This window comes from Copadichromis virginalis, linkage group LG3 (assembly GCF_057382275.1).
Source record: "Copadichromis virginalis isolate Kocher_CV1m ecotype Utaka linkage group LG3, C_Virginalis_male_GT1.1, whole genome shotgun sequence".
NCBI classification, from domain to species: Eukaryota; Metazoa; Chordata; class Actinopteri; order Cichliformes; family Cichlidae; genus Copadichromis; species Copadichromis virginalis.
Genome location: NC_140620.1, coordinates 26443167 through 26469825, shown reverse-complemented (window position 1 = coordinate 26469825; position 26659 = coordinate 26443167). Strand labels below are relative to the sequence as shown.

General features: G+C 41.1%; 2 protein-coding genes, 1 non-coding gene and 1 pseudogene across 3 annotated transcripts; 3 read left to right on the top strand and 1 right to left on the bottom strand.

Moving 5' to 3' along the window:
- The first annotated feature begins 257 nt into the window (after positions 1 to 257).
- trnak-uuu (transfer RNA lysine (anticodon UUU)) lies at positions 258 to 333 on the top strand. The gene has a single exon. It is a non-coding gene; the product is annotated as a tRNA-Lys (tRNA).
- Positions 334 to 3016: 2683 nt separating this feature from the next.
- Positions 3017 to 16378, bottom strand: LOC146713718 (uncharacterized; the record flags this gene model as incomplete). The annotated part of the gene is made up of 10 exons (XM_085438938.1): positions 3017 to 6651; positions 6733 to 6828; positions 7324 to 7488; positions 7580 to 7697; positions 7969 to 8039; positions 9072 to 9179; positions 13828 to 13898; positions 15198 to 15298; positions 16088 to 16173; positions 16259 to 16378. Coding segments are annotated over 10 exons (3330 nt in total), but the record flags the coding sequence as incomplete, so codon positions are not given.
- LOC146713719 (tripartite motif-containing protein 16-like) lies at positions 9690 to 13121 on the top strand (annotated as a pseudogene).
- A 6412-nt stretch (positions 16379 to 22790) lies between the features above and the next one.
- LOC146713717 (tripartite motif-containing protein 16-like) lies at positions 22791 to 25049 on the top strand. Its single transcript, XM_085450070.1, has one exon. The coding sequence runs from the start codon at positions 22899 to 22901 to the stop codon at positions 24570 to 24572; it is 1674 nt and encodes a 557-aa protein (XP_085306196.1). The 5' UTR covers positions 22791 to 22898; the 3' UTR covers positions 24573 to 25049.
- The last annotated feature ends 1610 nt before the right edge of the window (positions 25050 to 26659 follow it).

The window sequence follows — 26659 nt, the reverse complement described above, 5'->3', positions numbered from 1 at the left end:
TATGTGTTCACTGACACCTGATTTATGCACACACAGTTATTGTGGTTCATTTCATTATGTCTTGGATTTGTCTGAATGTTGTGCCTGCTCCTTTATCAGTCTTTGCTTCCTGCATGTACAGCTTATGTGATTATTGACCAGGAGGGTTTGCAGTTTCATCAAAACATGAGTTGTTTGTTGCTTTCATTATGACTTGGCTGACTATGGCTGCTTACACATAGCAGACTCAGACTATTACATTAATAAGCAATTATTGAGCCTGGATAGCTCAGTCGCTAGAGCATCAGACTTTTAATCTAAGGGTCCAGGGTTCAAGTCCCTGTTTGGGGGCCGATCTTTACAGAATTTCGCAGAGGAACCCACCCGAGAGATTAATAAAGTTTTATCTTGTGTAATGTAGGGGGGGAAATTTTTATAGTGACAAATATTTGACATGATTGCCAAGTTGTCAAAGCACCGTGTCAGGTCTTTGAAAACTGTAATGCCCTTTCAGCTTCCCGCTGGACTAAACATGCCTTGTTGTTTCTTTCAAATCTGTCTAAACACATGCATGTTGTATTAGTTGATGAATTAAAATGGAAAATGGTGCTTTTGCCACTGAAGTCTGAATATGTGCCACTGGCAATGCAGTACTAGTTGACTTCTTTTTGCTTGCCCCCCAGTATGCTATGATTTGCAGTTGTTGATTTTCGGGTGGAGGTGGATCCAAAATTATTTGCAATTGGTTTACAGGACTGGTGAAGGACTCTCGTTTCTGGTCACCAGGGAGAGTCCGTATCACAAAGGCTGTGAAGGATGCAGCTGCTCTAGATCAGAGGTGTCAAACTTAATTGTACAGGGGGCCAAAACTCAAAGCACACTTTAGGTTGAGGGCCAAACAGGGTAAGCATTTATTGAAAACACTAAAACAATGTTTTTTGAACATAAATATGAATAAAAACAGACAGGAATATTGTTTCAGAATAAATAGACTTAGAATAAAGAATAACTTCTAATAACCGTCATAAGTGTTCAAACATGTCTTTTCCTGTCGTTGTACTGTGCATCGATTTAATGTCCAATATTTCCTCTGAAACGGGCATATTGGAGTTCAGTTCATGGATGAAGATGGCCAGCTGTGTAATGTCCATCATGTCTGTACTTTTATCCACAGCAAGACAGTATGCTATAAAGTATTTGCTTCTTTCACACGACTGTGTTCTTAAATCAGTGGTCATCTCACAAACCCGATCAGCAACCGTATTTCTACTCAAGCTCACATTTGCCAATATCTGGGTTACCGTTACAGTTAACCCTAACACTAGCTCTTCTACTTTCTGTATGAGAACTATGACTACATGGAAGGAGGTAACACAGACGATCCGACAAAGAAAGAAGGCACACAGACTAAATACACACAAAGGAGATTAGGGAAAGTGGAAACACATGAGGAAACAGCAGACACCACAGGGAAAGTGACACTAAACACGCACACACACAGCAAGCTTGACGAACCAACAAGGGAGACTTAAACACAAGCATACTGAAAGTAAAAGACAGACCGCATAATGCTGTGAACAAGAACAGACAAGGGCATAGAAGAAAATCTAAACCATGATGAAACTCAGCTAAAACCTAAATGATGATCAACACCAGAACTTAACATATGTTCATTATCATGGGAGAGAAGAAAAAACTATAAAAAGAAATCAAAAAGATGGGTCGCAGACCCAGACCCTGACACAGAACAGAAACTGGACTTGATTGACACTCTGAATTATTGAATCTGTAGCTTTTGTCTCATTAGCGCTTCATTTTGCCGAGCCATGAATAACAATATGAATGAATGAATCTATATAAAAAGGATCTTGCAGGCATATAAATGTACGCTGGGCTGGATGTGGCCCACGGGCCTCGAGTTTGACACGTATCCTCTAGATACTGAACAACTACAGAAAACTACATTTCTCCTGTGGCCTGCAGGTTCTGCATCTCACCGTCTGAAATACACAACGCAAACATCACTTTAATACTTTTTGCTTGTTAGAATAATGAACTACAGAAAGACGTCATCTTACCTAATAACTGCTGAGCACTGTTTGACTGGGACACAATGGGCACCTCTGCAGTCGACTCTGAATCTATATAGAAATGATCTCGCGGGCCGGATATAAATATACGTTGGGCCAGATGTGGCCCGCAGGCCTCGGGTTTGACACACATGATGTAGATTGATGGGTTTGTAAACGAGATAATGAAAGATTATATTAGGTAAACCTGTACAACTGCTCACCGATGCAAATATTTAATTAGCCAATCACATAGCAGTAGCTCCACGCATTTATGGACGTAGAGATGGAAAAGAAGTTTAACAGGTTTGGTTGTTGGTATTACACAGGCTGCTCTGAGTATTTCAGAAACTACTGGGATTTTCTACACACAGCCATCTGTAGGGGTTACAGAGAAGGTTTTAGACTTGACAAATATTCAGAGAACAGCAGTAACGCCTGAAAGCACAATTCTTATTACAGTGTTTAAAGAAATCAAAGATACTTGTAAAGGTTTTTTTTAACTCTAATAACACATTCAAGATGAACACGTTGGCAGTGATGTTGCCAGAGATGTTTTCCTCTACACAAATCACTACAGTTACTTTAGCTTCAGCGTTGTTACATCACTACAGAAAACCTAGAAGCAAAAACACATTTGTGCTTGTTTCTTGAACTCTAAGAACTATAAAAATGGATGATTTTGAGATTGACGATGGTCTCGACTGCTTTAGTTTCTCAGTTTTAAATATGATACAAGACCAGAATTAATGAGAGGTGCAGACACAAAGAGGTTCTGCTCAAGATTAGATACAAAATGCAGCTGTAAGAATAGGAAATGTGGATATAGTTTCAAATGTTCTTGGTTTTAAAGTGAATGTTTCCAGACATTCATCCACTTGAAGCAAGATATTTCAGTCTATTTCAATTAAAACATTGTCTTCTGGCAGGAAAAAGTGCAATACAGTCTTTGAATGAAGTGCGCAGAGTGACTGAGGAACAATGCTTTATTAATTAGTAGGGAAACATTACATACATACATAAATAAAGACAGATCAACATAAAAATGTCCTCATATGAAAACACAACTTGAATTTTCCAAGTCAGACAGAAAGTGTCTGTTTTTAATCAGAGTTATAAATATCTCCTTGTTTAAACTGATCGTGTTTTTTAAAAAAGACACCACCGCTCTCAAAGATTAGTTATGTCAGGCTTTATAAAAACACAATTAGTATTGTAGTAATATTATTATTTCTATAGAAGTCCAGCCTGGATTAAAGAGATTCTGCAGCACGGTTCGTGCAGTTAAAGGTGCTTGTGAATCGAAAAGGCATTCAGTGACATGACCTTTAAAAACTGCAGAATTTTCAGGATACTCCAAAGATGTACATCTTTATAGCTGCAGATATTTCTCTTTCAAAAAGGAAAAAAGTACCACAGGAATAAATCAAAGGGAGTACAAATAAAATGAAATTAGATTTTATTCACTCCGTTTTTTAGTTCCCCTCCTTTCAATTCAGTGTTTAAATTTGCAGTTTGTATGTTGGTTGTAATAGTTTCTTTCATACAATACGGCGTACCCCTTACTCTCATAGTAGGAGCCTTTAGTCTGTGGATTAACGCACAGACTGACTCAAGTGTCTGTAGGCCTAATAGGAGAGATCAAGTCATGGCTACGGCCACCAAATTATTCAGAACTGCTAGTGTTAGTGTGGTTTTGACTGAAAGCTTGTTAGCAATCACGTCACAGGCTGTAGTCATTTCCCGACTCATCCAGAGATCTCAGAGCTTCACTCTGACCAAAACAAAAAGGTCTGTGATTTCTGATAAGACATCGGCTTTCCTGAGGTTGTGAGGAGAGGTCATTATTGTCATTAATCTTGGAATGTACTCTCAATTAATAGATTTAGAAAGAATACAAATATACCTTGAAAACAAGTTGTTTTTCCCCTCTGTGGTTGTTTAAAGTACATTACAAGGACAATATAGTACAAAGAAAACGTAGTGAACTTTTCAGCTCCGCTGCACTTAAACCTTATAATAACAAACAAACAAGGTAACAAACAAGATTTAAATCCATACAAGACAATCTCATTGTATCTTCCTTTGTTACTCAAATTAAACTTGAACATTTTAAAAGGTATCTACATTTCATAATGGAGTGTATCTCCTGACTTTCCTGAAGGAGGAGTGATTAGGAAAAAATCCTCAAAACAAAACAACCAAGAGTTTATCTCCAGCGCGGCCTTGTGGGCAAGACCGAGTCCTGAGAATGAGCGGACTTGTCACTGTCACTGTCATTCCGTCTGTGGCCTTTAGGGGGAGCCAGCAAGTCGTGGCGCGATGCACGAGGAGATGATTTGACGCTCTGAGACTTCCTCTGTGAGGAGGGGGAGAGTTTTTGGACATCTGAGGATCTTGCTGACGCATGGACTCTTAGTGATCTTGATCGCGTAATAGGCAAGGAGGTGCTGGATGGGGTAACAGGGGAGGAGGTCTTGGAAGAAGGTTTGGGGGAGGGGTCTGACCCAATGTTGGGGGAGTGGGAAGCAGCAGGAACAGCAAGGTTGGTGTGAGTACGTCTGAAAGAAGAAGAGGCTGTGCTCCGTGCAAAACCCGGAAACACAGATGATGAAGAGCTAGTGGCTTTGCGCAAAGGAGTGGCAGGAGCACTGACGCTGCCTCCCGCTCCACTTCTTCCACCCTGAGAGAGTGCCCGCAGTGTGGAGCGACAGATCTTCTCCTCCTGCTGGGCTTTAGGTTTCATTAAGGGCTTTTGGCTGGACATCTTTCCTTGAAAGTCCTTGTTCTGTTCTCGGGCAGATGGCTGAGTACCTGAAACATTCTGGTTCTTTGAGTCCTTTGGATCCAAAGTCTTGGGGATCCCAGATTGTCGGGATGAAGGAGCATTTGCAGGCCTCGCTACTCGTCGAGGGGAAGCACTGCTTCGTTTTGAGGGAGTCAGACTGGTGGGCACTGCGGTGCTGGAGGAGCCTCGATTCTTCTCTGTATGTTTGATTCTGGATGGACTTCTGTTGGTCCTGGATATTGGCACAACCCTCCTCATGTCCTTGTTCTCGGAGGTTGTGAGGGTCCGGATAGATTTGGATTTGCCAGATGCAGAGATAGTGTTTGGGGTAGGTTTCTTCCCATTAGTTTGGACTTTAGACGTAGGAAGGCTCTTGCTGGGTAGTTTAGATGGAGTTGCTGGTTCTGCTTTTACTTTGGTGGAAGAAGCTGCTTTTGCAGTTTTACTGGTTGAGTCTTTAGATGCCATGTTGTTTTTGCTTTTCTCTTCTGTTGATTGTTTTGAGACGGTCACTCCATCACTGTTCCTGTTGGTGGACACTTCTTCCTCTTCCTCCAGTTCTTTATCTTTCTCAGAAGCATCTGCTGTGAGAGCAGGCACTACATTAGGTGTTGGAGGTTCTTTCGGGCGCCACACAGAGGAAGAAACTAGCAGTGATGTGTCATCACAGCGGGGGACAGGCACTGGTTGGCTGCTGATGGGTACAGGCACTGGTTTTTCATTGGCCGGTTGAGGTTCTGAAGGCATGTCATTGGCTAAAGCAGAGGAAGTTAGTTTGTTTCCTCCTTGGTTGTCACCCTTATGCTGATCTTTTTCAGTTTCTGCATAGGTGCTTTGTGTGTCACTTGTAGCCTCGCACACACCCGTCACACACCATACAACCACCTTATCCTCTTGCCCCTCATCGCCCTCTCTTGGTGTTGAAGAAGAGCTGAGCTCACAGACTTGCTCATCAGATTGTTTTGGATTTACAATCAGTTGGCCATTATTCTGCACCTTATCAACTTGCAATTCATCCCCTTTCTCTTCTTCCAAATCTGTGATTGTCACATCGTCTTGATGAAGACCAACATGTCTGTTTTCACTATGACTTGTGAGGGTGTCGCCACTGCCAAACACTTTTAGCTCAGGAACCAACGTGCATTTGTCTAAAACCACCACCATGTTTCCTGTAGCAGTGGTGCTCTGCTGAAAGCTCTTATCAGTGCAGTCAGTCTGCTGAGTTAAAACCAGTTCAACATCTTTTGGTTTGCTTGTTGTAAGTGTTGCATGGCTGCTTAAACCCATGCCAGGTTGATCACTGCTGCTTTTGTTGTTGTGTTCAGATTGCTGGTTTGAGTCAGAGGTAGGTTTGACTGCAAGTTCATTTGCAGGATTAGTGGCATTTGCACACGTCTGGGTAGCATTTTGGCTGAGGTAAGTGACAGTTGCATGGTTTTTGTTTTTTGGACTCCTTTTGGAAGGTGATGAGGAGTTTTGTGGTGCCGTCTGGGTGGACACTGGGAATCCTGGACTTGAGGGAGATGGAAAACTGCTCCCTTTGCCTCTTTGCTGAATGTTTTTGCGATCAGTCGCCTTTTCCAGGAAAGTGCTTAGTTCCTGCTCAGCAGCAATAGATGGTGAGCAGGATGGAGACTTTCGGGAACGACGTAAGCTCACAGCACGTCCCAGAGGACTGTGGGAGTTGTTCACTGGTGAGCGAGGGTGGGACCTAGGGGTCAGGAGCTCCATCAACAGTCCGGCCTCGTCATGCCGCGACAAAGCAGTGGACATGTCAAGCTCACTGTGGCAGCGCAGCCCAAAGACTCCATCCACCTATAACGGGAACAGAGAGTGGATCATCGTTAGACATCTTTGATTGACTTTGTTTTACAGTGTCTGCGTACGTCATCCTACCTTTTCTCCTCCAGCCCAGGAGTGCCTCTTCTTCTCCTCCAGCTCTTGTATCCGCTGACGACGAGCCGCCTCCTTCGCCTCCCTCTCCATGTTCTCCTTCAAAAAGAGAAAGAGAAGTTATTTTCCTGATGCACGTGACTCTTCTGGTCCTCCATAGCCTACAGATATTATGCATGTTGAAAAAAAATTCAGATCCTGATGGACAAATCAAAGCAAACAAATCAAAAAAATAAAACAAACTGTGAACCCTTGGGCCTTAAATACAACATCTCCTCTTATGCCTGATTTATGGTCTGGTATTTGTGTCTCTGTCAACAGCTCATCGTGAGAGAAGGGTTTGGGAATTCAAACTACTCAGAGGCAATGGAGACACACTTGAGCCAAAAAGCCAACAATGGTGAAATTGTTGGCAATCACATAAAACGGAAGGTTTAGAAACTAATATGTTTCACTGTAAATCAGAAGCGTTATTAAATATGGGATGAAGACTAATGTATCAGTTGAAGTATACCAACAGTTTTAACCACATCTACTGGATCTTGTGTGGATTGTTGTACAGCTCGTGTAATGGATTTGCATTCATAGTTGTACCTTGACAGCATTTGTGAACCTGGAGCAGAAGGTGTGGAAGATGCTGAAACAGTCGTCCAGCCTGAAAGTGTCTCTGTCCTCGCAGAAAAAGTCGATCAGCTCGCTGCCTTCCCTCTTTAGCTGTTGCCGACTGCCACGGAGTGAGCAGAGAGATGATGTGGCATGCTGAGACAAACATAATAGGCACAAAATTATTTTTTAAACTACACACTTATTTAAAGATTATATAAAACTAAAATACTGTTATGTGTGTTACCTGCAGAAAGCTGTCCAGTTGCTGCAGCAGCTCTGTGTCTCTCTGGATGCTCTCCTCCACTGAGTGTGTGCGAGATGTCAGCAAATGCAGCTCAGCATCCAATGTTTCCAATGAGATCCTACCAAAGGAAGGAAAACAAATCCATGTAGCCTCATTTCTGCTTTGGTTTCATTCATTTTGTGTCTGGTGTAATTTAAGTATCAAATGAAGGACTGAAAAGAAACCAGCAGGGGGCGGTGTTCACTCAGATTCTGTAGAGATGTAATAAAATGATGGAAAGAAGGAGTATAATAAATAAATCCCCACCAAACAGGTTGATGGAGAAATGTAGTGGTGTATGTGGACAACTGTAGTATTTAATATGTGAATAATATGAAGTGATGTCTGACCTGGCTGCAGCCTGGATGTGACTCAGCTTGAGAGGAAACTCCAAGAGCTTCTCATCTTTTTTATGGGCTTCCTATAGAAAAACAAAAAAACAAAACATGAGACCCCCTCTTTCCAGCTACCTCCTCTTGCTCATTTTGGTGGTACAGAGGTGCTCTCAATCCACATAAAGAGACCCATTCTCTGTCCCAGGGTCCCCTTCTGGTAGACATTGCATGAAATCACCTTAAAGACATAATCTCACCAGCATGTTTAGGCCTTCTACCAGTAGGACTTGCCTGCAGCTCTATTCTGAGCCCCTCCTGAACTACTGAGCATCTCACTCTCTGAAGCTGAACCAACAACTTGTCAGAATAAACTAATTTCCACCTGTTGTATCTGCAATTTTATTCTGAGGGTTCAAATTTATATCAACTAGTTACTCAACAGCTTCCCCTTCAGCTTCAGGTCTCTCTTCACCACTCAAACCATTAAGACGTGGATCTGCTAATTTTCATTGTAACCACTTCACACTGAGCTTCAAACTCTCTCAAACTGTCTCAAGAGCTGATTTCATTAATAGATTAATCAAAAAAAGGATTGTATCATCTGCAAAAAGGAGAGACGTGTTTCTGAGACCACCAGATCTGAAAGAGTCTGTACAAAACCAGCAGTGGCGGAGTCCACCACTCTCCAGGAATAAGTATGACTTATTGACTGTAATGTGAACCAAGCTCTGGTTGCAGTTGTCCAGGTACCAAGTAGCCTGTAACAATGGCAAACACCCAAAGCAACACCAGGATGACAACCACATCATAGCATAGATCTTCCCTGGAAACTCTAAAGGTGTGATTCCCCATAAAAATAGGGTCTTTAGGGTCTTCCTCCCTAAAAAAAAAAAGAAAGAGGGACCACATCTCCAGCCTACCGATTCGGAAGTAGTGTCCCTGACCTCCTGCCAATGAGTGCCAACCAGCACAGCCGACTACATCCAGAACCTTGATCAAATTCAGATGAATCTCATTCACCAATGGTGCCTGACAACCAAAGAGCACTTTAACTGTTTTTGTGACTTCAGCCACACTGGCGTATGTGCAAAAATGAAATGAACAATGATGTTACTCACCAGAGCGACAAAGTGCAGCAGGTTCATGCCTGGTTTGTTAGCTTTGGTGTCAGCCAGAGACAGGAGGGACGACAGCTTGAAGCCTACTGCGTTTCCTGCATAACCTCCCTGCAACGCACATAGCACAGAAATTAAACTCATAGTGGTAAACATTCAAACACTTGAACAACAGAATCTGAAGCTATAAAACTACATTTCCCACAAAGCAGTTGGTCTCCATAGTCTACCTGATAAGAGAGAGTAGAGACAGCAAGTCTCCAGTTTGACTGTACACCTAACATGTATCGCCCAATTATCAGCTCATTCTGTTAAACATTTATCAATTAAATGAACATAAATACACTTTTTCTGCAATCATTGTGTCATGACAGTCAAATGAGCTCATGCATTCAGACCCTGAGATTTTAAATGACAGATACTAAGATTGTGTAAATAAGCTAACACTAAAATACAACTTCTGCTCAAACTAGCAAACTAAACCGTCAGAAATAAAAGTAGTACTTCAACAGCAGAGTGACTGGCTGTGATTAAAACTGCAGATCAACCTCCGAACAATTTAACACAGACAAACATTTTTAAATGTGCTGTGTGAAAAATGACCACACGCCGTCTGCTTGAAACCACTTCTCCTCTTGGAATAAGTCAAGGCCTCATAACCACTCCCACTTCCTGTTTCTGAAAAACACCCAAATCTTTTCCTGTATTGCATCAGTATTAGAGAAACTCACACAGTCACTGACACTGAGAGGAGAAATGGCACAGAAAGGAGTTCAGCTGGACCGAAAAACCTTCTCTTGTTCCATCTGTTTGGATCTACTGAAGGATCCGGTGACTACAGCCTGTGGACACAGCTACTGCAGGAACTGTATTAAAAGTTTCTGGGATGAAGAGGACAGGAAGGGAATCCACAGCTGCCCTCAGTGCAGGAAGACTTTCACACCGAGGCCTGTCCTGGAGAAAAACATCATGTTTGCAGCTTTAGTGGAGTAGCTGAAGAAGACTGGACTCCAAGCTGCTCCAGCTGATCACTGCTATGCTGGACCTGAAGATGTGGCCTGTGATGTCTGCACTGGGAGGAAGCTGAAAGCCATCAAGTCCTGTTTATCTTGTCCAGCCTCTTACTGTGAGAAACATCTCCAACCTCACTATGATGCAGCTCCATTAAAGAAACACAAGCTGGTGGCCCCCTCCAAGAAGCTCCAGGAGAACATCTGCTCTCGTCATGATGAGGTGATGAAGATTTTCTGTCGTACTGATCAGCAGAGTATCTGTTATCTCTGCTTGATGGATGAACATAAAGGCCATGAAACAGTCCCAGCTGCAGCAGAAAGGACTGAGAAGCAGAAGGAGCTCGAGGTGAGACGACTAAACATCCAGCAGAGAATCCAGGAGCGAGAGAAAGATGTGAAGCTGCTTCAAAGAGAGGTGGAGGCCATCAATGGCTCTGCTGATAAAGCAGTGGAGGACAGTGAGAAGATGTTCACTGAGCTGATCCGTCTCATCCAGAAAAGAAGCTCTGATGTGAAGCAGCAGGTCAGATCCCAGCAGGAAACTGAAGTGAGTCAAGTCAAAGAGCTTCAGGAGAAGCTGGAGCAGGAGATCGCTGAGCTGAAGAGGAAAGACGGCGAGCTGGAGCAGCTCTCACACACAGAGGATCACAACCAGTTTCTACACAACTACCCCTCACTGTCAGCACTCAGTGAGTCTACACACTCATCCAGCATCAATATTCGTCCTCTGAGCTACTTTGAGGATGTGACAGCAGCTGTGTCAGAGACCAGAGATAAACTACAGGACATTCTGAGAGAGGAATGGACAAACATCTCACTGACAGTCACTGAAGAGGATGTTTTACTGTCACCAGCAGAGCCAAAGACCAGAGCTGGATTCTTAAAATGTTCACATGAAATCACACTGGATCCAAACACAGCAAACAGACGTCTGTTATTATCTGAAGGGAACAGAAAAGTAACATTTATGAAGCAACAACAGTCTTATTCTGATCATCCAGACAGATTCACTGGATGGTTTCAGGTCCTGAGTAGAGAGAGTCTGACTGGACGTTGTTACTGGGAGGTGGAGTTTATGTAGCAGTCGCATACAAGAATATCAGCAGAGCAGGGTTTGGCAATGAATGTTTTTTTGGATATAATGAAAAATCTTGGGCATTAGATTGTGACACAAGCAGTTATACATTTCGGCACAACAATATCCCAACTGTCCTCTCAGGTCCTCGGTCCTCCAGAGTAGGAGTGTACCTGGATCACAGAGCAGGTATTCTGTCTTTCTACAGCGTCTCTGAAACCATGACTCTCCTCCACAGAGTCCAGACCACATTCACTCAGCCGCTCTATGCTGGACTTTTATCTTTTGAGGGCGTCTCTGCAGAATTCATTAAACTGAAATAAATGTCACTGAGGGACAGTTGATTAAAATGTGATTTAGTTTTGACTTTCCTTTGGTCTCCATCATTGTTAATCAGACCACATTGTCACTAATGCCCACTTTGTTGCCTCTGACATGGGATCCCTCTCTACACTAGTCCATTTACATTTACATGCTTCCCTTAGGCAGTATTATTAGAGTGGATAGCATGTGGGCATATTCTCATTATTATGCAGTGAAATGTTGATTTACTTACAAAACAATGTTGGTTAAAATGTCTGTTTTAGTTTGCAGTTTCTTTGGTCTCCACATTTTTGCAGAGCACTCATCATTGTGCAGTTTCCTGTCAGTCACACTTTACAGATACTATTTTGATATCTTATCATTTATTGTCTAATTAATAACTGACTTTGTTTGAACAAAGACAATTTTCATTACATTTACATATATTTGTTGTTGTTGAAATAATCAGTTCAAGAAACAGCTTGCTTTGGGTTTTTTACATTGATAAATGCAGCTTTTTATGCTAATTAATGAATTTGCAGTTATTTGGGATCTAATTTTCTTTCACCTTTAATTATACCTACATATACATACAGCATACTCTGATTTTATTAATTAATGTGTAGCTGTGTTGGTCATATCGTTATTGCCATGTCGTTCAAAATTAATAACTTGATTTAAATATCCTCTTTGGAGGCTGCTTAATTTAGTGCACCAACCTGTTTTATGCATAAAATTTTGTTTAGATCCACAATTTGAACTTTTACTCAGATTCATAAATAGTTTTTGTCTGATTTTCTTTCATCATTTTCAGTCACTGTTACATTTTGCACGAGTCTGATTTCTGCATCTGTTCACCAATGAATGCATGTCATTGGTCCACACTGTGTATAAGACAACCAACAGTTATGAATTAAAAACAAATCATTTTGAAATTTAAAACCTTTAGAAGACACTATATTATTTCCAATCAATTTGTGAGTGATAAATTGTTCAGTGATACCCTGACTGTAATTAAATGATGGATTTAGCCACCATGCTGTCACGCATGGTTTTGGCCGCCATCATGTCAGTTTTTAAAACAAGAGCCTATATTTGGATGATAACTTGAAGTCTAAGGCTACGTTCACACTGCAGGCGAAAGCACATCAAATCCGACTTTTCTGACCCTCTGCGACCCATATCCGATCATGGTATGACAGTGTGAACGGCACAAATCTAATATTTTCAAATCCGATCTGGGTCACTTTCGTATGTGGTACTGAATCCGATACATATCTGATGTTCTAGAAAGCGACTGCTGTTTGAACGGTCATGTCGCATTAAATCAGTCTTTTACGTCACTGACACAAGACAGACGCCGATTATCAGCGCCGGAGAAGACATCGCGAACGCTTCCTGGCCATCCAGAGAAACTGTTGGGAAGACAACGTTGGAGAAACGTGAACATTTTATTTGTACTGTATAATCTGCAGATTCTGACAGAAATCTGCAACTTTCCTTTGAAGCACCGCTCCTCTAAAACAGCAATAAGGATCATTATTAGGCCATATGTAAATAACAAAATAACTTTAGAATTTAAAGCAAAATTGGGAAACGTAAAGTCTGAAACAAGTCTTTATATTAACGGCCAACAGTCAAACAATACTGTTCAGTCTGGGTGTAAACAGAGCGCGTTGTGTGACGTCTTCTTTTGCACATGCGGGCCACTTTGAGGGTTCACACTAGAGCGCGTTTGCTGTCAGATTTTATCTGCAGTGTGAACAAGCAGACAAAAAAATCAGATTTGATCAAAAAAAGCATTAATAAGACCTGCAGTGTGAACGTAGCCAAAGTTACAGTTAATCTCATGGTTAAAACTGTAGATATGAATCTAAATCTATTTGTAGCAGTAAACATGTTTAATTCTGATCTAAAGTTGAACATTTAAACATGAGTTTTTTTGGGACTGACTCAATTTTGGAGCCAGCCTCCAGTGACCACTTGACACTCGTATTAATATATGTGAGTGTTTTTAAAAAGAGTATATTACGTCTGATTATAATAAGGAAGAGAAGTTCTATGAAAACACTGCTTTGTTTTAGTGTCGTCTTAGCATTTCTTTTTTAATTTGCAGCTCACCTTTTCATCTTGACTCACTCTAATAAAAAGTTTCCATGCAAAGTTTTAGGTTATGTACAGAAACAGGAAATAAACCAGAATTCTAATATTAAATTACTGTCACGGAAATAAAGGGTGTAAACTAAAAAGCCTTTTGTTGCCTCTTCTTCCTTCTTGTATTTCTTTTTCTTCTTCCACCATCTATCCACTTTTTTCTCCCTCATCTAATTATTCATTGATGCTGTACAATGTTTTTTTTCCTACTCACAGCGTTAAGGAGGTTTCCGGCCTGCAGTACCAGGTGGAGAACAGCATGGAGCTCCTCGCAACACATTAATTCTGGAGGACGGAGACAAAGTAAAAGAAATGATGTCTTCATTTGTGTCAGTACATAAAGGATAAACCAATGCAAGAGCATCACCTGCTGGAAATAACTGTGTAAAAAGAGAGTAAAGAGAGAAAAAACACAAAACCTGTGCAGTAAAGATACAGATAACATAAGCTTATGATGCTAAAATCCCACTGGGTTTGCTGTTTTATCACATGCAGTGTTAGCATGTGGAAGGTTAGTTAACAGTTCAGGCAGTTATCAAGTTCACACACACACTGCTAAAAATACTGAAGGTGTTAGTCTGTATTGGGTGGAGGGTGTAAACGAGGAGAAGGCTTTACTGCAGGTATTTCTGCACCAACGACATTCAGTCCAGATTTATTGCGTTTTATTTCTTTTCATCTTTTTTATTATTATTTTATTTTTGTTAAAAAATATTCCAGAGTTTCATACACAGATCTCTTTTCTTTCTTTCTTTTTTTACAACTTCTGAATCAAACGGCTCACTCCTTCACATAAAGGTGAAAGTACTGATTCTGAGACATTGTAACACAATCTGTGTAACAGAATCTGCTAAATCTGTGAAAGTGTTTCTAGAAGCTTCTTGGTTACACCTCTGCGTGGTGATTCTGAAGCTAAATGAATCCTCTGAGATCGATGTCATCACTGATGACGACCCCAAACAGAACCTTATGTTTGGAGTCAAGAAAAATAACTTTTCTGGAGGTTTTTAATGTTTTTGATGGATGTGAGTCGGTGTGATTTCTTTGTTGTTTGTTCATTGCCGAGACACAGAGATAGGGTTCATCAGCAGCAATGAGCTGCATCTCAGAGTAACTATTAACATGCTCTATGCAACTTTTAACACCTATTATTTATTGTATATTTGACCAAACCCTACTTTACCTCAGTGCCCTGATCCCAGTGTCAGGAGTCAAACGTTACTTTTTTTTAAAAATGTAAAATTAATTTTAAAAAGTTGATGAGTTTGCTCTAAAAAGTTTTACAGCTCCACCACCATCGTTGGTGTTCATGCCATTCTCTCAGTAATTTCAGTTCATACAACACAGATAGAAGCAGTCTGGCCACACAATCTCTACCTGCCTCCTGCAGCACATTTGCTTGTGGTAAGGAATAAAACATTGTAACACACTCAGTGTTGGTTCTGGTCCTTCTCTGCTCTGCGTTGACACTGAGACAATAAGTAAGAGAAGAGAAAGCAGAGCTGTGGCCTGTGTGAGCTCCCAACAGCGGCTGCATGCAGAGAGCAGCTCATCCGTGTGCCGCTGATGCTGCGAGCGTGTTACCTTTGATGGCGGCGCGAAGGATCTTAATGTCCCGTTTCATGGCCTCGCACGCTGCCGGAAAATCCTCCTTTAAGAGCATGGATTCAATGCGGACTGTGTAACTGCAGACCGAGAGAGAGAGGGGTGAAAATGAATTGATTAATACATTTTTATTTTGCGTCCAAGCTGGTACACATCACTAAATACAGCTAATGCTACTACTTTACATACTCTCGTAGTAACTGTATACCAGCAGCTGGCAATTAGTTTGAACTGTGGGACTATTTTTAGCGCATCTCATTAAGGAGATGTTGTTATTGGTGTGTGGGGGAGCTGCAGGCATGTAATTGATTCAGCTTGATGTTTTTGAAATGATCTGAAGGCAGATGTCACATTACCAGCGCTCCAGCAGCAGCTACTTACTAACATTTGTTTGTTTTGTTGAGCACAAATTGATGCATTAACGGTTATGATTCCTGAGTCACTGAGTCAGCTCTGTTAACTGTCACAAGGTCCTGTTTAGTGATACAAAAACATTTTCCCCCACTTAGAGCTAGAGCTGGTACACAGGCCACTTTTACCCAACACTGTTTCACACCAGTGCATCATGTTTTCAAAAATTCAAAGTAACCACTGTACAGCCAGTAAAAGTATTTATGTTTAATATTGTAAGTATACAAGTACAAGTACTACAAAAATGTACTGTTTTGGTGCAGTATTTCAGTGAATGCAACGGTGAAACTGTACAGACAGTGGAAGCATTTTCAGTGTAAAACTGTTTCATGGATCTTGCATGAATATCGGAAATGTTAAAAAAAAGATCATAAAGGTTTAATTCTAATTTCTGAAACTTGCAGTGAAAGTTGAACGCAGCATAAATCTGAATAACTAAGTAAAAGTTCAGCGCTCACCTGGGCACCTGAATCAGCCGGTACATGAAGGAATCGGCCAATGAGAGCTGAGAGACTTCGCCGCGGTGTGCCTTCAGTTTCTTCACCTTCATGAGTGCAAAAAGATGGATCAGATAAAAAAAACACATCAGTGTGTGTGTGTGTGTGTGTGTGTGTGTGTGTGTGTCTCACCTCTTCAGACTCTGGCAGCAGTTTCAGCATTTCTCTCAGACGCTCCACCCCAAAAGCCTCACTGTTGCCATGGCAGATTTCATCTACTATAGTCTCATTGGACCTGGAGGAAGAAGATGTTTAAATTTAGTGTGAGCAGCGATATAAAAAACAAACACTCATTGTGCTGAAGTTAAGAATTAAAATGGCATCAAAATAACATTACACTAAGCTGATCTGGGTTTTCCCCCCACAGAGATTTAATTACCATCTGCACACGTACAAGGTACACTCAGTTCACTCTGTCAGGTTAAAATTCAAACAAGAAAATGAATAATTTAAGACAGTTTTATCACTTTGTGAACTCCAACCTTTTGCTTTTAAATGATAATTTCATTTTCAACATTGAAACAATGTTATATATTCATTCAGGAATTAGCCTGAGACGACATTTATAGTTATTTTTCTGTTGACTGGAAGCACCTTCCCTGTTACTTAAAGTAAAATAAAATGGACAAAATAACTTCTTTAACTAATTAACTTCAGTGCCGATACACGTCCAGTTTATTTTAACCTATACAGTGGATGAAGAGAAACTCAAAAACTCAAAATTTAACTTATTGTACTGTTGTCAGGAGATAGAAACTTTCTTGCACAGAGTTATTGTGCAAAGCTGCTTTCAAGGTCATGAGGAAGTCCATAAACTTGAGATTTTCCTATTTGATATCCAGTTTTTGTATTTTTCGCTGAAACCTTCAATTTGTTCAATGAGTACAGAGCACACTTTCACAGTTAGGCCAAGCACAAAAAGACTGAAATTCTGATGTCAGAGTTCATTAAAACCGTTTCTCGACTGAGTGAGCTGAATAAACTGGACAGGCGTGTTCTGTCAGATCATCCCACCAAGTACAACTTCCTTGTACATATTTTTACACTCTGTTATAAATGCAACATGATGTCACAGAGTTTGCAGATGTATTAACAACAGTTTTAGTAACATGCTCTGGACATACTTTTAAAATGCGATTTTCTAAGCAACAAGCCCTAAAACGAGAAAAGCAAAAATCCCACAATTGAAATTTTGTTTCCTTAATTTTATGACAAAGAAAATTAGTATTTTCTGAATACTGTCTGTCAGTGCTGTTTACATCTGTCTAAATCTCAGCCAAGGATATCTGAGAGTGGATTTGTGGGTTTAGAAGTTGTTGGCGTTCTGTGTGTGTGTGTGTGTGTGTGTGTGTGTGGGGGGGGGGGGGGGGGGTTGTTGGTCGGAGAGCTGTTTGTCACACATTAAGTGGTCGTTCAATGGAATCCGCTGTGACGCTAATGATTGTCTCCCCTGCTCTCTTACCTGCCTGAGAAAAGTTGGCTTTAAATTTACGGCAGTGATTTATCAGAGATGTGCGGAGCATGGAAGGAGAGCGTGAGAAATAGAGACAGGTGGTTAACAGTGAGTCTTTACAGTTGCCTGCACAACCTGGTGGAGTCTTTCATGTTTTAAGGCTGCATTTCAGTAAATGGTGTTGGAGATCTTGTTAAAAATGGAAGAACTATGAACAAAGAAAAGTCAGATTTTGACACACTGCACAAGTCTGGAAGGCATTTGATTGGTAAAGACTTCATTTTTCAACATCAGAATAAAATCCCAAACACATTGTCAATTACAGTAAAAGAACACCTTGACTGTACCTGGACCTGCACAATAAAATGGTATCAGTCATGGACTGGCCTGAGCCCAAATCTCAACATTACTGAAGCAGTGTGAGAACAGAACAAACAAAGCAAAACAACACATCCAAAGAAGAGTTTTGAATGTCCTTCAAGAAGCCTGGAGAACTATTCCTGAAGACTGTTTAAAGAAAGTACAAGCATGCTGTTTAAGAAAGTTCAGGCTGTGCTGAAGAACAAAGGCGATCCTGCTAAATATAGATTTTCAGGCTCATCTGAACTGTACAAACTCTGATTTGTCTTATATACTGGTTTTCCATGTATGTTTCCTCACATTGTAATAAATCGCTGCACCTTTGTTTGTTTTTTAACCATTTCCTTAGAAAAGTATAAAGAAGTGCAGGGCAACTCGAACATTTTGCACAGTCATCCCAAAGTATATTTCCTGGAGCAGATGGCTGTGTCTTTTACTTCCCACTTCTCGAAATTGTTACTTTGTTGTTGGAAAAGTTAAAAGTACTTATACCCAAGTCATGATGCATGCTTAATCATCCAGGTAAGGAAATCCTGATGAGTGGCTAAACTTTTCTCCACCTGGAAACGTTACGTCCGGATGAACAGAACTAACTTTTGGGTACTTTTAGCTCGGTGTTAAAGCAGCTGCAAAACCTTCAGCTTAATTTGAAACTGAATGACAGAGTTTTTGTGGATATTGTACATCATGAACATAAAATGATGCAATACAACTCAGATTCTTCTCCAATTGATTTCAGGTATAGTTGCTGTACATTCCTGCTCTCCGTCTCCCACATGCCTGTATGTCCCTCAGTGTGTTTGGTAAGCACTAAGTCTCAACATGGTGACCTGAATGATTCAGCACATTCATTCAATACATTCTCTAAGCTTAGCCAACTGACTCACCTTGTGGACACTTTTTACGTGACTTCCTATCTCTATATTAAGCTGTGGTGAAGATGTAAAATCCTCAGTGAGGTATAAATGTAAAAAAGGTGAAGGGAGGTTTAGATAAAGCAAGTTTTTTCATTCTTTGAACTACATTAAAGCTTCATGAATACGTATCTATGAACAATATAAATGCAGTAATTCTGTCAAGCAGCATTGCGGTGACCTTACCATGAATGGGTTACAAGACAGCAGGCCCCTGGGGACAAGACCACCAACCCTCCTACAGAGGATTAAGACGTCAGGCTCAAGGACACACAAACCACAACTGCGGTGTAGCCGAGCTGTTTAGTGTCTCACTGGAGCAGCGCTGTGCTTTGATTTGAATGTAGGATATCACTTTCTTGCTGTTTTTTCCCATTTTGTACGCTTTTTTTGTTCATTTTATGTCCCTTTGTAGCCACTTTATGCCTGTTCGTGACCATTTTGTATCTCTTTATTTCTATTTAATCGCTCTTGTAGAGATTTTCATCTTTTTGTCATCAAATTATGTATGCTTGTAACAATTTCGCATTTCCTCGTATTCTCATTTCGTTTCCCTTCGTCACTGTTTTTTCTCTTCGTGATCAATTTTAGTTTCTCAGTCTTCATTTTGTATCTTTTCATGGCTAACATAAGTTTCCTTGCACCTATTTTGCATCTTTTTAACCATTTTACACCCCTTTATTGCCACTTTGCACCTCTTCATGCAAGTTAAGTTCACTTTCAGCCATTTGGCCTCCTTTGTCACAAGGTTACACCATTCTCATTTTTCTTCTTTTCTCCTCAAGTGGTTTAATTCTTCTTATTGCTATTTTGCATCTCTCAGCCTCTTTGTTGTCACTTTAAATCTTTTTGTTAATAATAGTCAATAATCAATGACATTGTAGTTATTTTCTGTCACTTCTGTAGCTCTTCATTATGAATTTAAATCTTTGTTTAGACAGTTTGTCATTTGTCAATTTAAGATCAGTTTATATCCATTAAGTTATTCTAAGGAGCTTGGAAAGAAAAGCGTCTGGACTTCTTTAAGTTTCCTTGAAGACGTTTCACTTCTCATCCGAGAAGCTTCTTCAGTTCTAAGAGCGATTGGTGGAGGGTCCCAGATTTTAAGCCCTATGGGAGTTTCCCCCCAAGAGGGACAATGGACCCCCTAATGATCCTCTACCTAATCACATGAGCCAAGGTGTGAAAACTGGTGTAGGTCACAATCAGCCAGGGTTTCAGGTGAGCTCATTGTGAAACTTGGCCCCACCCCATCGTGTGATTTCCTGAGGTCAGATGGCCCAGGATGTGAGTGGGCGTTAAGGCGTCTGGGAAGGGATCTCAGAACTGGATTATAGATGGCAGACAGTTGGTGTCGTAAACCACCGCCTCTGTTCAAAGACGGTCGCTCACAGTGGACATAGATGAATTATTTTACTCCTCTTTCAAACAGTCTTCTCTGTCCAAAATGCTAACATTGATATCCTCGAAAGAGTGACCTTGGTCCTTTAGATACAGATGGACAGACGATAGAAGCTTCTCGGATGAGAGGTAAAAAAAAAAAAAAAAGGTCTTCAACTAAGCTCAAGTCCTTTTTTAAGCTCCTTAGACTACGATGACGCAGATGACTGAGAACCTTCACATTCCATTAAGTTATTATTTTACATCTCTTGTTTTGGTCAACTTGAATTTGATTGTTGTCATTTTGCTCGCTTCATCTCTTGCGTCCCTTGTTGTATTATCTCCGTATACATCAGTCTTTTCCTCTAATCTGACATATGGTCACATGTCTGTAGTGTATTCAATCAAGTATAGCCTGCCCACATCACCACATTTGTTTATTCAACACTTCAGGATGATGGTGAGGAAACACACTACAATACAGCATCGCTTTGTGACACGCCATCAGCTAATACAATTCCCATCTCCGTCTGACAGTCATTTTGTCATAGTCATGCTGTGTCATACCCACATTATTCTCAACAAACACCGACATGACAACACTGTCTGCATTTAGCATTCCTGTTCATGACTTTCCTTTTCTTCTTTTCTCTGGGAATCAAATCCGTGACCTTTAAAGTGAAAGCTTGCCTATCATAACTTAATCCACTCGACATAACAGTCAGAAATTATCAGTTCGATGCTCTGATGCTTCTTATCATGGAAATCAAACAGAGGCAGCAATACATAAAAACATATTTTGTCTTTGTCTCTATGTTTTCATGTTGGGTTAAACTGTGTGTGTGTGTGTGTGTGTGTGTGTGTGTGTGTGTGTGTGTGTGTGTGTGTGTGTGTGTGTGTGTAACCCATATTTTATTTTTGTAGCTTGCACTGAGGGCTGATTGATTATGTATGTTCTGCCTGCAGCACTGCGGTGTGTTTGTTGACCTTCTTGTAAGCGACACACACAGGGAAGCACGAACTGTAGCACGTTATAGGTGAATAACACCAGCGCAGTCTCTAATGCAGCTCAGGCAGCTTTGCAACTCAGCTCCATCACTGTTGTGAGGTGTTCCTGTTATCTTGTCCACCCCATCCTCATATAAAAATAGAGAGAGAGAGGATGGCATTTGTGCTTTCAGTGAGATGAAACAATAATAGCTTACAGACATGAACACACACGTGCATCTATGCTTGTGGACCTTCTGTGACATGATGCGTAATCCACACAGCTGTGAAGGTAAGTCATACCTTAAGAAAACAGTGATTTGAGGTTAAGGGGATTCCTCTGAAGTGGTGCAAAAGTGTGAAAAAGGTCAGAAAGAAGTTGTTTAATGTTTGTGTACATGGACATGTCTGGGGATAAATGTATGCTCACCACCTCAATGAACTCAAGCAACAAGGAGCAAAAGTCCTTACTGATGCGAGACCAGTGAAGTCATACAGGAAACAATTACTTCAACTTATTTGTGTGTTTGTTTGCTGTTGTGAAACTGTAAGTAAAGAGTGGAAGGTGGATCTAGCTGAGAATCTGCACGTTTTCTGAGCAATGTCTTGTGATTGACATGTCATTAGCTAAAAACTATGAACTAGTTACCACTCTTTCCTGATGCCTGAGTGTAATATACAAAGAGAACCTAATATTTTGTTCAATATGACAACAAACCATTGAGCGGTGAACACATCAGAAAAATGCTTGCTTGATCTTGTCACATGGTCATTGGTCATTTTACCATACACTCCTTTTTGACTTGACCAGTAGTCTTTTCACAATCACAAGGGTATTTAGCAATGACCCTGGTGAAGGCCACAGGGGGAAATGTGTTGGTCACGCATTAAAACTGGTTCCTAATACTTTAAGTTTCACTGGAGTCTTCATGTCATTAGATCTTTGTCTTCGCCATGAACCTTGAAAGTTGTTCCAGAAAGGTTTGTTGCTATTTTAATGTAAAGAACATGGTTATTTCTGTTGCAGCAGCTGTTATAAATGCAAAACTAAAATGCAAGATTCTTTTGAGTAATTAACTTTTTGCAGGAATATCTGTAATTATATGTGCAGACTCTGCTGACTGTTCAAAGCAATGCAGTGGCATTTATCTAGTTCTCATCCTGTTACAGCAACATCGATTACTGCCTATAAAAGCAATAAATAAATAAATAAAAGCAACCAGCATATGTCTGCTAACCTAACCCTGCTCTCCACATATGCTTTGATTAGGTCAGCAGCCTCTGCTGTTCTGACGGTTATTGTTACCTGAGACATTTCTGTCCAGTGTTCATTAAAGCTGGATTTTTAAAAATTATTTATATAGAAGAAGCAGTAAATAAAAAATGGTTAAACACACAGTTTCACTCTCTAACTGCTCCTCTTCCTGGAGTGAAGCACAGCCTGATAACCTCCCTCTTCTTCCTGCTCTTAAACACAGCACCTCCTCTCTGTCCACGTGTTTCCTCGTTCCCTCCCCCTCAGATCTGCACTTTGAAGATGGGTGTAACCAACATGTGGTGACATGTAAGAGCTGACAGGCTCCATTCACTGCAGAAACATGTTGTTGAGATCAGAGCTCAGACTAGTTTCAGTTATAAGGAAGAGAAACTCACACAGTCACTGACACTGAGAGGAGAAATGGCGCAGAAAGGAGTTCAGCTGGACCGAGAAACCTTCTCTTGTTCCATCTGTTTGGATCTACTGAAGGATCCGGTGACTACAGCCTGTGGACACAGCTACTGCAGGAACTGTATTAAAAGTTTCTGGGATGAAGAGGACAGGAAGGGAATCCACAGCTGCCCTCAGTGCAGGAAGACTTTCATACCGAGGCCTGTCCTGGAGAAAAACACCATGTTAGCAGCTTTAGTGGAGCAGCTGAAGAAGACTGGACTCCAAGCTGCTCCAGCTGATCACTGCTATGCTGGACCTGAAGATGTGGCCTGTGATGTCTGCACTGGGAGGAAGCTGAAAGCCATCAAGTCCTGTCTGGTGTGTCTGATCTCCTACTGTGAGAAACACCTCCAACCTCACTATGATTCACCTTCATTTAAAAAACACAAGTTGGTGGCCCCCTCCAAGAAGCTCCAGGAGAACATCTGCTCTCGTCATGATGAGGTGATGAAGATTTTCTGTCGTACTGATCAGCAGAGTATCTGTTATCTCTGCTTGATGGATGAACATAAAGGCCATGAAACAGTCCCAGCTGCAGCAGAAAGGACTGAGAAGCAGAAGGAGCTCGAGGTGAGACGACTAAACATCCAGCAGAGAATCCAGGAGCGAGAGAAAGATGTGAACCTGCTTCAACAGGAGGTGGAGGCCATCAATGGCTCTGCTGATAAAGCAGTGGAGGACAGTGAGAAGATGTTCACTGAGCTGATCCGTCTCCTCCAGAAAAGAAGCTCTGATGTGAAGCAGCAGGTCAGATCCCAGCAGGAAACTGAAGTGAGTCGAGTCAAAGAGCTTCAGGAGAAGCTGGAGCAGGAGATCGCTGAGCTGAAGAGGAAAGACGGCGAGCTGGAGCAGCTCTCACACACAGAGGATCACAACCAGTTTCTACACAACTACCCCTCACTGTCAGCACTCAGTGAGTCTACACACTCATCCAGCATCAATATTCGTCCTCTGAGCTACTTTGAGGATGTGACAGCAGCTGTGTCAGAGACCAGAGATAAACTACAGGACATTCTGAGAGAGGAATGGACAAACATCTCACTGACAGTCACTGAAGAGGATGTTTTACTGTCACCAGCAGAGCCAAAGACCAGAGCTGGATTCTTAAAATATTCACGTGAAATCACACTGGATCCAAACACAGCAAACAGACGTCTGTTATTATCTGAGGGGAACAGAAAAGTAACATTTATGGAACAACAACAGTCTTATTCTGATCATCCAGACAGATTCACTGTATGGCCTCAGGTCCTGAGTAGAGAGAGTCTGACTGGACGTTGTTACTGGGAGGTGGAGTGGAGAGGGGGAGCAGTTTTTATAGCAGTCACATACAAGAATATCAGCAGAGCAGGGACGGGCGATGAATGTTTATTTGGATTCAATGACAAATCTTGGGTATTACGTTGTGACACAAACAGCTATAAATTTTTGTACAACAGCTTCCCAACTGTCCTCTCAGGTCCTCGGTCCTCCAGAGTAGGAGTGTACCTGGATCACAGAGCAGGTATTCTGTCTTTCTACAGCGTCTCTGAAACCATGACTCTCCTCCACAGAGTCCAGACCACATTCACTCAGCCGCTCTATGCTGGACTTTATCTTTGTGGACTTGGAGACACTGCAGAGTTGATTAAAGTCAAATAGAGAAGACAGGTTCATGTTGATCCCTGACCATTATATGTACTTGTGTAGTTTCTAAATGAGGCTTTACATTTTAGAAGCTGAGAAGTTCAGTGGTCCATTGATGTGTGAAAATAATATTGCACTGATTCAAACTGTACTTACATTTATATACCTTACATCAATATAAATCTGAATTTGTTCTTATGGCTGATAATCATGTGAGTTTAAATGATACTACTCTTCATATTCAGCATGTTTGAAATCTGTCATCAGTCTGGTTAGTGGTTTTATTCTGTAGTTGCTGTAGTGGGTTGTCAAATGCAACAATATATTGGAGCTGCAGTGATTCATCAGTTAGTCAATGATTAGAGAATTGAGTGTTTTAAACGTTTCACCTGCAGCTGATCATAAAGAGGAGAGCACCAAATGTCCAAACATGAGGAGTGAGCTGAAGGTGTCTGCCACTGAAACCAAATAATAAAAAAAAAACAAACAATAAAAAACCACTTTAAATGAGTCTGTGGTCAGAGTTTTAGTTAAGCACTTAGTAGTACTTCCTAAATACACGGGGAAACCCACTGATGTTGATGAATGTCCTCACAAAGACGGCCAAATGCCGTGTACACAGAGCTGCTTTGAGGTAAACTCTGGTTTACCAAAGTAAAAGAATGGCTCATACGACCTCAATGAAGTCATCACTTGAAATTTACAGGTGAGCTGAATGCTGACAAGCACACATCGTTCTCTTCCTTCCTTCCTTGGTCATTTTAATGTTTGTTTACTGCAAACGCTCATATTCAACAAGAGGAAAAGAAACTGGCTAGAAGGGGGACAAGGAGAGGAGGGAGAGAAGGAAAGGAGGAAGGAAAAGATGGGGGAGGAGGTATGGAGGAAGGTAGGAAGGGAAAAAATGGGAGAGGGAAAAGGAAGGAAAAATGGAAGAGGAGGGAAAAAGGAGGAAGGAAAAGATGAAAGAAGAGAGTAAAAGGAAAAATATGAGAAAGGAAGGAGAAGAGACTGACAGATGGAAGTGAACGTAAAGCCACGTTGAACTTGGTAATGTAGCGAGCTCTAACGTCAGCTTGAGGTTTTTCGGACCAACTTCACTGGTACGAGACTGAATCTGATCTCCGTGGAGGAATGTAGAAACTGCACTTCATTAAAGCAGCGGAAACCCAGACTTTAATGAGTCGAGTTTATTTTAGCAGCGTCTTGGAGTAGACTCTACTACACTCAGAATCCGTTTAAAGGAAGCTTATTTATTCTCAACCAGGATGAGACGAACTCTGACTTTGAATCTCTGTCTTCCCACACATCTCCTGTCTGAGCCTCGCACCGAGCTTTCTGCTTCAGTATGTGGGAGTTTGTAGGAGAGCAGATAATATTATGCAACCAGAACTGGCTGCAACACCCCGTACGAGGAAAACTGAAGCATGTAGGTGTTTTTTTTCCTTTTCTCTGAGCTTCATTGATAAAACTAATGAATTAAATGTAAGCTGTGCAGCAGGTCCGTGCTGCTGCTCATCAGTGCTCTGCACATGTGGATGGTTTTCTTCCTGCCTAATGCTCCGACATGAAAGAGTCAGATTTTATGGGCTTTCTATTTTTACAACCTGCTGGAAATGAAAGGTGCAGCGTGAAAGTGTGTGTAGAGTTTGATGTGTGTTTGTAGTAGCCTGATAACGTACCGCCAGCCGACACAACAACAGGCAGACGACTGCAAAATCCCAAACAAAGAGAACAAAAACAGCTGAAGAGTGAAAAAAATGAACCAGAAAGACCAAAGATGGGAAAGAAGAAAAATAAAGTAAATAAGGACAAAGAGGTTATAAAACAGAATAGGATGCAAAGTAAGGAAAAGGTAAATAAAAGAAAGCAAATGAAAAGCCGTGGAGGCTTCAGCTGAGACTGAAGAAGTCATCTATCCATCTTCTGCTTATCCACTCTGGAGTCAGAACACCAGCCCAACATAGTGCTATAATTTGTATCCAGATAATTAAAGTAACTAATTAATCTCCTTAAGACTGAATTCTGTGATATTTACATGACAAATTAAAGTTGGAGATCTACTAAAAGACAGAGTTAAACTCAGACTCCATCCTATGATT

Excerpts from the sequence above, each read along its gene's own strand:
- LOC146713717 (XM_085450070.1), top strand. The coding sequence starts at position 22,899 with ATGGCGCAGAAAGGAGTTCAGCTGGACCGAGAAACCTTCTCTTGTTCC.